Raw genomic sequence first — 12,073 nt, 5'->3', positions numbered from 1 at the left:
TGTGCAGACTTGGTTTCCTGTCTCTAGCTGACTAGTGTAGTGTACTTTGTTGGTGCTTTGATGACTGATGTAGTCTACAGTGCCTTGTTGATGTTCTGTGATGTGGCTCCCTCCTTCATGATCTCCCCGTAGCTGAAGGACGAGACACTGCTGCTATCTCCCCTCTGCTGCTTAGGACTAGGAGAGCTGATCTCTGACAACACCAGCTCTTCCAGGCCTGGAAACACACACAAACACTCTCTCAATGGGGGAGTCTTACTGAGGAATTACAGCTGAAGTAATTATTTCTAAGTGGTGAAAAAAGTAGTCACCAAACACCTTTTGATGTGGTTAATATTCCCTTTCAGGACAAAGCAAGGGCACCGTGCTAACCATTTCAACCCGCTTACGTATGGCTGGTTTTCATAAGCTGCATTTACTGTCCTCCCAACTGTAACTACAGAACATCGTCTACCACCAACATCCATTATGTGGCTTGGATAAGGAAACAAACACAGTAATTAAGTTAGGACCCAGGACATTGTGCATAGAGGGAAGCCTCAGTCCGTAGGCACTTATGGATTTCCCATAGAAAACTAATGGCTGCTGTGGGAAGAACTTCTTGGCAGGCGTATATACAGTTGAAGTGGGAAGTTTACATACACTTAGGCTGGAGTCATTAAAACTCATTTTTCAACCACTCCACAAATTTCTTGTTAATAAACTATAGTTTTGGAAAGTTGGTTAGGACATCTACTTTGTGCATGACACAAGTAATTTTTCCAACAATTGTTTACAGACAGATTATTTCACTTATAATTCACCGTATCACAATTCCAGTGGGTCAGAAGTTTACATACACTAAGTTGACTGTGCCTTTAAACAGCTTGGAAAATTCCAGAAAATTATGTAATGTCTTTAGAAGCTTCTGATAGGATAACTGACATCATTTGAGTCAATTGGAGGCATACCTGTGGATGTATTTCAAGGCCTACCTTCAAACTCAGTGCCTCTTTGCTTGACATCATGGGAAAAATCTAAAGAAATCAGCCAAGACCTCAAAAATAATTGTCTGGTTCATACTTGGGAGCAATTTCCAAACTCCTGAAGGTGCCACGTTCATATGAACAAACAATAGTACACAAATATAAACACCATGGGACCACGCAGCCGTCATACCGCTCAGGAAGGAGACATGTTCTGTGTCCTGGAGATTAACGTACTTTGGTGCGAGAAGTGCAAATCAATCCCAGAACAACACCAAAGGACCTTGTGAAGATGCTGGAAGAAACAGGTGCAAAAGTATCTATATCCTCAGTAAAACTAGTCCTCTATCGACATAACCTGAAAGGCTGCTCAGCAAGGAAGAAGCCACTGCTCCAAAACCGCCATAAAAAGCCAGACTATGGTTTGCAACTGCACATGGGGACAAAGATTGTACTTTTTGGAGAAATGTCCTCTGGTCTGATGAAACATAAATAGAACTGTTTGGCCATAATGACCATCGTTATGTTTGGAGGGAAAAGGGGGAGGCTTGCAAGCCAAAGAACACCATCCCAACCATGAAGCACGGGGGTGGCATCATCATGTTGTGGGGGTGCTTTGCTACAGGAGGGACTGGTGCTCTTCACAAAATATATGGTGGAGGGAGGAAAATTATGTGGATATACTGGAGCAACATCTCATGACATCAGTCAGGAAGTTAAAGCTTCATTGTAAATGGGTCTTCCAAATGGACATTGACCCCAAGCATACTTCCAAAGTTGTGTCAAAATGGCTTAAGGACAACAAAGTCAAGGTATAGGAGTGGCCATCAGAGCCCTGACCTCAAGCCTATAGAACATTTGTGGGCAGAACTGAAAAAGTGCGTGCGAGTAAGAAGGCCTACACACCTGACTCAGTTACACCAGCTCTGTCAGGAGGAATGGGCCAAAATTCACCCAACTTATTGTGGGAAGCTTGTGGAAGGCTACCTGAAAAGTTTGACCCAAGTTAAACATTTTAAAGGCAATGCTACCAAATACTAACAGAGTGTATGTAAACTTCTGACCCAGTGGGAATGTGATGAAAGAAACAAAAGCTGAAATAAATCATTCTCTCTACTACTATTCTGACATTTCACATTCTTAAAATAAAGTGGTGATCCTAAATGACCTAAGACAATGAATCTTTACTAGGATTAAATGTCAGGAATTGTGAAAAAACGGAGTTTAAATATATTTGGCTAAGGTTGATGTAAAACTTCTGACTTCAACTGTATGTAGGTATCTACTTAGGACCCTTCTGGACTGGTGTTGGGTACAGTAGCCTTCTGGACAGAGATAACTCTCCCTACTTTAAAATGTCTGATTCTCCACATTCTGTAGAGAAACCATTAAACATTTAAGACAAGCTGGTAAATTATACATGGCCCAAAAGAGGCCCTGGCATCACCAACAACCTACAGAGAGGAAGTAAGAGCATGCACTGCTCTGTGGCACATTTTAAGAGGGGGTGCAACATAAAATATTACGATATCTTAATCTCATTGACCGTGTGTTTGGGGTGAGGTGGGGGGTGAAGGGGCTGTCCCCACAGGAGTAAATGTTTTTAATATACCACACTTTACTGAGAAAAACATAGGTACTGCAGTGGTTGTTTTTCTGTTTCTCATCTTTGGGTGCCACGTGTTCACTTTCTTTGTAAAAACAACAGGAACATTCAGAAGGTGACATGTTAATGGAGAGGTGTGGCATAAACCACTTGCCAGTTGGCAAGTAAATATTTAATGCTCACTAGCTCTACATATCAATATCACGTTCAACAATCAGCTGCTCACCCACATATTTAGAAACACAAGTGTCTCTAGAAGCTAAGGGACAATAACACCATTGGTTCCAAGCCATTACCATTTCTAAACATATTTGACTTCTTCTATGTCTCGAACAATTCACACTCTCAGTTATAGATGCTGTATGATATTGGTGAACAATGCACCTCTTTGCCTCATTTTTCCCTGCCTGTAGCAAACCACACTGCGGACATGGAGGTTGTCATCTCTGCAGACTCACTTCCCGGTGCTAAATGTTTCATGTCTGTGATGATGTAACATACGCTGCAACATAGTTCAGGGCATGAAAGGATGTCCTTCAAACCCAGTCAACCCCCCCCCAAACACCAACGCATATTTCACATTGAACATGTAGCTGAAGAGCCTTCAGAAACTATTCCCACCCCTTGACTTAATATACATTCTTGTGTTACAGCCAGAATTCAAAATGGATTAGATGTATATTTTATGTAATCCATTTATGCACAACATCCCATAATGACAACGTGAAAACGTGTTTTTAGAAATGTTTCAAATTTCGCATTTATTGAAAACAGAAATTGTATTTACATAACTATTCACAAGCCTGAGTCAGTACATTGTAGCAGCAACATTTCTGGGAAACTCGATAACCAATAAGACTCTAAACCCCATCTAAGCCAGGGGCACTGAATAACAGATTCACTATATAAAACCGGAAGTTTCTTCTGAAGTGTCTGTCCTAAATCTGAGAGATAAATATATGTAAACATTTGTTATATACAGTACCAGTCAAAAGTTTGGTCACACCTACTCACAGGTTTTTATTTGTACCATTTTCTACATTGTAGAATAATAGCGAAGACATAACTATGAAATAACAGATATGGAATCATGTAGTAACCAAAAAAGTGTTAAAATATTAAATGTATTTTAATTTGTTAGAATCTTCAAAGTAGCCACCCTTTGCCTTGATGACAGCTTTGCACACTCTTGGCACTCTCTCAACCAGCTTCATGAGGTAGTCACCTGGAATGCATTTCAATTAAAAGGTCTGCCTTTTCTTTCCTTCTTAATGCATTTGAGCCAATCGGTTGTGTTGTGACAAGGTAGGGTTGGGTATACAGAAAATAGCCTTATTTGGTAAAAGACCAAGTCCATATTATGGCAAGGACAGCTGAAATAAGCAAAGAGAAATTACAGTCCATCATTAGTTTAAGATGTGGTCAGTCAATTTGGAAAATGTCAAGAAATTTTCCAGTTTCTTCAAGTGAAGTTGCAAAAACCATCAAGCGCTATGATGAAACTGGCTTTCATGAGGACCGCCACAGGAAAGGAAGACCCAGAGTTACCTTTGCTGCAGAGGATAGGTTCATTAGAGTTACCAGCCTCAGAAATTGCAGCCCAAATAAATGCTTCACAGAGTTCAAGTAACAGACACATCTCAACATCAACTGTTCAGAAGACACAGTGTGAATCAGTGGAAATCTGTTCTTTGGTCTGAAGAGTCCAAGTTTGAGATTTTTGGTTCCAACCGTTGTGTCTTTGTGAGATGCAGAGTAGGTGAACGGATGATCTCCGCATGTGTGGTTCCCACCGTGAAGCATGGAGGAGGTGTGATGGTGCTTTGCTGGTGACACTGTAATTTATTTAGAATTCAAGGCAGACTTAACCAGCATGGCTACCACAGCATTCTGCAGTGACACGCCTTCCCATCTCGTTATCGCATAGTGGGACCATTACGTTATCGCGTAGTGGGATCATTCATTTCGATAACTACGTTATCGCGTAGTGTGATCATTTGTTTTTCAACAGGACAATGAGCCAACACACCTCCAGGCTGCGTAAGTGCTATTTGACCAAGAAGGAGAGTGATGGAGTGCTGCATCAGATGACCTGGCCTCCACAATCACCTGACCTCAACCCAATTGAGATGATTTGGGATGAGTTGGACCGCAGCCAACAAGTGCTCAGCATATGTGGTAACTCCTTCAAAGCTGTTGGAAAAGTATTCCAGGTGAAGCTGGTTGAGAGAATGCAAAGAGTGCTGTCCTCAAGGCAAAGGGTGGCTACTTTGGGTGGCTATCTCAAATATATTTCGATTTGTTAAACACTTTTGGTAACTATATGATTCCATATGCGTTATATCAAAGTTTTCTACAATGTAGAACATAGTACAAATAAAGGAAAACCCTTGAATGAGTAGGTGTGTCCAAAGTTGACTGGTAGTGTGTGTGTGATATATATACAGTGCCTTGCGAAAGTATTCGGCCCCCTTGAACTTTGCGACCTTATACCACATTTCAGGCTTCAAACATAAAGATATAAAACTGTATTTTTTTGTGAAGAATCAGCAACAAGTGGGACACAATCATGAAGTGGAACGACATTTATTGGATATTTCAAACAAATCAAAAACTGAAAAATTGGGCGTGCAAAATTATTCAGCCCCTTTTACTTTCAGTGCAGCAAACTCTCTCCAGAAGTTCAGTGAGGATCTCTGAATGATCCAATGTTGACCTAAATGACTAATGATGATAAATACAATCCACCTGTGTGTAATCAAGTCTCCGTATAAATGCACCTGCACTGTGATAGTCTCAGAGGTCCGTTAAAAGCGCAGAGAGCATCATGAAGAACAAGGAACACACCAGGCAGGTCCGAGATACTGTTGTGAAGAAGTTTAAAGCCGGATTTGGATACAAAAAGATTTCCCAAGCTTTAAACATCCCAAGGAGCACTGTGCAAGCGATAATATTGAAATGGAAGGAGTATCAGACCACTGCAAATCTACCAAGACCTGGCCGTCCCTCTAAACTTTCAGCTCATACAAGGAGAAGACTGATCAGAGATGCAGCCAAGAGGCCCATGATCACTCTGGATGAACTGCAGAGATCTACAGCTGAGGTGGGAGACTCTGTCCATAGGACAACAATCAGTCGTATATTGCACAAATCTGGCCTTTATGGAAGAGTGGCAAGAAGAAAGCCATTTCTTAAAGATATCCATAAAAAGTGTCATTTAAAGTTTGCCACAAGCCACCCGGGAGACACACCAAACATGTGGAAGAAGGTACTCTGGTCAGATGAAACCAAAATTGAACTTTTTGGCAACAATGCAAAACGTTATGTTTGGCGTAAAAGCAACACAGCTCATCACCCTGAACACACCGTCCCCACTGTCAAACATGGTGGTGGCAGCATCATGGTTTGGGCCTGCTTTTTTCAGCAGGGACAGGGAAGATGGTTAAAATTGATGGGAAGATGGATGGAGCCAAATACAGGACCATTCTGGAAGAAAACCTGAGGGAGTCTGCAAAAGACCTGAGACTGGGACAGAGATTTGTCTTCCAACAAGACAATGATCCAAAACATAAAGCAAAATCTACAATGGAATGGTTCAAAAATAAACATATCCAGGTGTTAGAATGGCCAAGTCAAAAGTCCAGACCTGAATCCAATCGAGAATCTGTGGAAAGAACTGAAAACTGCTGTTCACAAATGCTCTCCATCCAACCTCACTGAGCTCGAGCTGTTTTGCAAGGAGGAATGGGAAAAAATGTCAGTCTCTCGATGTGCAAAACTGATAGAGACATACCCCAAGCGACTTACAGCTGTAATCGCAGCAAAAGGTGGCGCTACAAAGTATTAACTTAAGGGGGCTGAATAATTTTGCACGCCCAATTTTTCAGTTTTTGATTTGTTAAAAAGTTTGAAATATCCAATAAATGTCGTTCCACTTCATGAGTGTGTCCCACTTGTTGTTGATTCTTCACAAAAAATACAGTTTTATATCTTTATGTTTGAAGCCTGAAATCTGGCAAAAGGTCGCAAAGTTCAAGGGGGCCGAATACTTTCGCAATGCACTGTAAATATATATATATATATATATCTCACACACACTACCAGACATACACACACACACACACACACACACACACATACACACACTTCTCAAAAAAATAAAGGGAACACTTAAACAACACAATGTAACTCCAAGTCAATCACACTTCTGTGAAATCAAACTGTCCACTTTGGAAGCAACACTGATTGACAAATTTCACATGCTGTTGTGCAAATGGAATAGACAACAGGTGGAAATTATAGGCAATTAGCAAGACACCCCCAATAAAGGAGTGGTTCTGCAGGTGGCGACCACAGACCACTTCTCAGTTCCTATGCTTCCTGGCTGATGTTTTGGTCACTTTTGAATGCTGGCGGTGCTTTCACTCTAGTGGTAGCATGAGACGGAGTCTACAACCCACACAAGTGGCTCAGGTAGTGCAGCTCATCCAGGACGGCACATCAATGCGAGATGTGGCAAGAAGATTTGCTGTGTCTGTCAGCGTAGTGTCCAGAGCATGGACGCGCTACCAGGAGACAGGCCAGTACATCAGGAGACGTGGAGGAGACCGTAGGAGGGCAACAACCCAGCAGCAGGACTGCTACCTCCGCCTTTGTGCAAGGAGGAGCAGGAGGAGCACTGCCAGAGCCCTGCAAAATGACCTCCAGCAGGCCACAAATGTGCATGTGTCTGCTCAAACGGTCAGAAACAGACTCCATGAGGGTGGTATGAGGGCCCGACGTGCACAGGTGGGGGTTGTGCTTACAGCCCAACACGGTGCAGGACGTTTGGCATTTGCCAGAGAACACCAAGATTGGCAAATTCGCCACTGGCGCCCTGTGCTCTTCACAGGTGAAAGCAGGTTCACACTGAGCTCATGTGACAGACGTGACAGAGTCTGGAGACGCCGTGGAGAACGTTCTGCTGCCTGCAACATCCTCCAGCATGACCAGTTTGGCGGTGGGTCAGTCATGGTGTGGGGTGGCATTTCTTTGGGGGGCCGCACAGCCCTCCATGTGCTCGCCAGAGGTAGCCTGACTGCCATTAGGTACCGAGATGAGATCCTCAGACCCCTTGTGAGACCATATGCTGGTGCGGTTGGCCATGGGTTCCTCCTAATGCAAGTCAATGCTAGACCTCATGTGGCTGGGAGTGTGTCAGCAGTTCCTGCAAGAGGAAGGCATTGATGCTATGGACTGGCCCGCCCGTTCCCCAGACCTGAATTCAATTGAGCACATCTGGGGCATCATGTCTCGCTCCATCCACCAACGCCACGTTGCACCACAGACTGTCCAGGAGTTGGCGGATGATTTAGTCCAGGTCTGGGAGGAGATCCCTCAGGAGACCATCCGCCAGCTCATCAGGAGCATGCCCAGGCGTTGTAGGGAGTTCATACAGGCATGTGGAGGCCACACACACTAATGAGCCTCATTTTGACTTGTTTTAAGGACATTACAGTTATATCAGCCTGCAGTGTGGTTTTCCACTTTAATTTTGAGTGTAACTCCAAATCCAGACCTCCATGGGTTGATAAATTTGATTTCCATTGATCATTTTTGTGTGATTTTGTTGTCAGCACATTCAACTATGTAAAGAAAAAAGTATTTAATAAGAATATTTCATTCATTCAGATCTAGGATGTGTTATTTTAGTGTTCCCTTTATTTTTTTGAGCAGTGTACATATATATATATATATATATATCTCAGTTGAAGTCAGAAGTTCACATACACCTTAGCCAAATACATTTAAACTCCATTTTTACAATTCCTGACATTTAATCCTCGTAAAAATTCCATGTCAGGATCACCACTTTATTCAGAGAGAATGATTTATTTCATATTCTCAGTGGGTCAGAAGTTTACATACACTCAATTAGTATTTGGTAGCATTGCCTTTAAATAGTTTACTTTGGGTCAAATGTTTCAGGTAGCCTTCCACAAGATTCCTACAATAGGTTTGGTGAATTTTGGCCCATTCCTCATGACAGAGCTTGTGTAACTGAGTCAGGTATGTAGGCCTCCTTGCGTGCACAAGTTATGGCCACAAATTTTCTATAGGTTTCAGCTCAGGGCTTTGTGATGGCCACTCCAATACCTTGAATTTATTGTCCATTTTGCCACAACTTTGGAAGTATGCTTGGGGTCATTATCCATTTTGAAGACCCATTTGCGACCAAACTTTAAGACATCAGTCAGGAAGTTGAGATGTTGCGTCTATATATATATCCACATAAGTTTCCTTCCACATGATACCATCTATTTTGTGAAGTGCACCAGTCCCTCCTGCAGCAAAGCACCACCACAACATGATGCTGCCAACCCCGTGCTTCACGGTTGGGATGGTGTTCTTCGGCTTGCAAGCCTCCCCCTTTTCCCTCCAAACATAACGATGGTCATTATGGCTTTTTTTGGGCAGTTTTGGAGCCGTGGCTTCTTCCTTGCTGAGCGGCCTTTCAGGTTATGTCGATAGAGGACTAGTTTTACTGGGGATATAGATACTTTGGTACCGGTTTACTCCAGCATCTTCACAAAGTCCTTTGCTGTTGTTCTGGGATTGACTTGCACTTTTCACACCAAAGTACATTCATCTCTAGGAGAGAGAATGCGTCTCTGTCCTGAGCAATATGATGGCTGCATGGTCCAATGGTGTTAATACTTGCATACTATTGTTTGTACAGATGGACATGGTACCTTCAGGCGTTTGGAAATTGAACCCAAGGATGAACCAGACTTGTGGAGGTCTACAATTTTTTTCTGAGGTCTTGGCTGATTTCTTTTGATTTTCCCATGATGTCAAGCAAAGAGGCACTGAGTTTGAAGGTAGGCCTTGAACTACATCCACAGGTACACCTCCAATTGACTCAAATGATGCAAATTAGCCTATCAGAAGCTTCTAAAGCCATGACATCATTTTCTGGAATTGTCCAAGCTGTTTAAAGGCACAGTCAACTTAGTGTATGTTAACTTATGACCCACTGGAATTGTGATACAGTGCATTATAAGTTTAATAATCTGACTGTAGACTATTGTTGGAAAGATTACTTGTGTCATGTACAAAGTAGATGTCCTAACTGACCTAACAAGAAATTTGTGGATGGTTGAAAAACTAGTTAATGACTCCAACCTAAGTGTAATGTAAACTTCCGACTTCAACTGTGTGTGTATGTGTATATATATATATATATATACACACATACATACACATATAATATAAATCACACACACACACAATGCCTGAGTTTTCTATTATCTCCTAGATATAGGACTTGTGATTTACTTTTTCACTTTTTTTTTGTTGCCATTTATGAATGTGTTTCTATGGGATATAGTAGTAAAGGCCAAATGTAATATTTTATCAAATCATTTTTTAAATATTTTTTTTATAGCTAAAGGGCTCCTAAAATTCTAAACCCAATAGCTAAATGATCCATGGTACGACCATCTTAAAACAGTTCCATATGTCAGCTTAGAACACCCACTACAGCGTAGACTTTTAAGAAGGATTACAAGCATACCCATAACATGACGCAGCCACCACTATGCTTTAAAATATGGAGAGCGGCACTCAGTAATGTGTTGAAATGCATTTGCCACAAACATAACACTTTGTATTCAGGACAAATTGTTCATTGTTTTGCCACATGTTTTGGAGTATTACTTTAGTGCAGGATGTACAGGCTTCCTTCTTTTCACTCTGTCATTTAGGTTAGTATTGTGGAGTAGCTACAATGTTGTTGATCCATCCTCAGTTTTCTCCTATCACAGCCATTAAACTCTGTTTTAAAGTCACCATTGGCCTCATTGTGAAATCCCTAAGCAGTTTCCTTCCTCTCCTGCAACTGAAGGACGCCTGTATCTTTGTAGTGACTGGGTGTATTGATACACCATTCAAAGTGTAATTAATAACTTCACCATGCTCAAAGGGATATTCAATGTCTGTTTTTTGTTGTTTTTACCCATCTACCTATTGTTGCCCTTTTTGCATTGGAAAACCACTCTGGTGTTTGTGGTTGAATCTGTGTTTGAAATTCACTGCTCGACTGAGGGACCAGAGGAGGGAGTCATTCACAAATCATGTTAAACACTATGCAACTTAAGTGACTTGTTAAGCACATTTTTACCCCAGCCATAACAAAGGGGTTGAATACTTATTGACTCAAGATATTTTAGCTTTCATTTTTTAAATTTAATTTGTAAAAATGTCAAAGAACATAATTCCATTTTGACATCATAGGGTATTGTGTGTAGGTCAGTGACCCCAAAAATAATGGTATGTTGTATTCAGGCTGTAACACAACAACATTTGGAGAAAGTAGAGGGGTTTGAATACTTTCTGATGGCATCATATTGTGGTATATATAAACTTTGGCCTGATGACATAACATGTGTGTAGGTCAAGCATGTTGTCTCCTCTCACCTGTCCTGGTCTTAGTGTTGGTAAGGATCTCCTGTAGCCGCTCCTGGAGTTTATCAGCTCTCTTCCTCTCCAGCTGTAGCTGCCTCTTCAAGTCTTTCAGCTACAAACATTACAAAGCCCATGAGAGGAGAGTACACTACTTCATTTGAAAAACACTGCAGCATGTTTTCATTTTCTCTATGCATAGACAACAGCATACGACTCAGGCAGAGGCATCTTAGACAAGCATCTAATTAAGACCAAGAAAACAATCAAATAAGATGAACTATCCTACCCTGAAAACTATTTAGATTGTGGCTGGAAAAAGGAGCTACAGAAAGCTCTTACAACCCCTACGCCTTACGACCCCTACGCCTTACGACCCCCTACGCCTCACGACCCCCTACGCCTCAGGCAAGCTTGCAATTATCTGCAGAACAAATACTTATCAAGGTTAGGCAGGCATCTGATAAGTGGTTACAAAGGGATCCTGAGTGGCGCAGAGGTCTAAGGCACTGCTTCGCAGCCCAGGTTTGGTCCCGGGCTGTATCACAACCGGCCGTGATCGGGAGTCCCATAGGGCGGCACACAATTTGCCCAGCGTCGTCCGGGTTAGGGGAGGGTTTGGCTGGGGTAGGCCGTCATGGTAAATAGGAATTTGTTCTTAACTGACTTGCCTAGTAAGTTTAAAGACTTTTTTTTTTAAACGTACATATCGAAAAGGCTGCCCCAATTCTATTTTTCAAGAGAAGAGTGGGTGCGGCTGTATGAGTTGTCTGCCTACCTGCCACCTGTAAGTTATAATTTACATTTCCACTCTGTACTAAATGGAAAGGGACTGACTCATCAGTTTCCCTGCTCAGAAGTTAGTGGTGAGAAAGAGAGAGTGAGAGAGAAAGGCAGTGAGGAGAGCGAGAGATCGCAGAGAGAGCGAGAGATCGCAGAGAGATCGCAGAGAGATCGCAGAGAGATCGCAGAGAGATCGCAGAGAGAGCGAGAGATCGCAGAGAGAGCGAGAGATCGAGAGAGCGAGAGATCGCAGAGAGAGCGAGAGATCGCAGAGAGC

General features: G+C 42.2%; 1 protein-coding gene across 5 annotated transcripts in view; it reads right to left on the bottom strand.

Annotated features, from left to right (window-relative positions):
* The window catches only part of gripap1 (GRIP1 associated protein 1), a 110,156-nt gene that overhangs the window by 62,953 nt on the left and 35,130 nt on the right, over positions 1-12,073 (bottom strand). For all 5 annotated transcript variants that reach the window (XM_042304128.1, XM_042304129.1, XM_042304130.1 and 2 more), the window contains 2 exons: positions 11,029-11,128; positions 84-217 (listed from right to left, as the gene is read on the bottom strand). In XM_042304128.1, the coding sequence (XP_042160062.1) occupies positions 84-217; positions 11,029-11,128 (234 nt within the window). The remainder of the gene's footprint in view (positions 1-83; positions 218-11,028; positions 11,129-12,073) is intronic.

This window comes from Oncorhynchus tshawytscha, linkage group LG22, assembly GCF_018296145.1.
Source record: "Oncorhynchus tshawytscha isolate Ot180627B linkage group LG22, Otsh_v2.0, whole genome shotgun sequence".
Classification (NCBI taxonomy): domain Eukaryota; kingdom Metazoa; phylum Chordata; class Actinopteri; order Salmoniformes; family Salmonidae; genus Oncorhynchus; species Oncorhynchus tshawytscha.
This window is presented reverse-complemented; position numbering and strand designations above follow the sequence as displayed.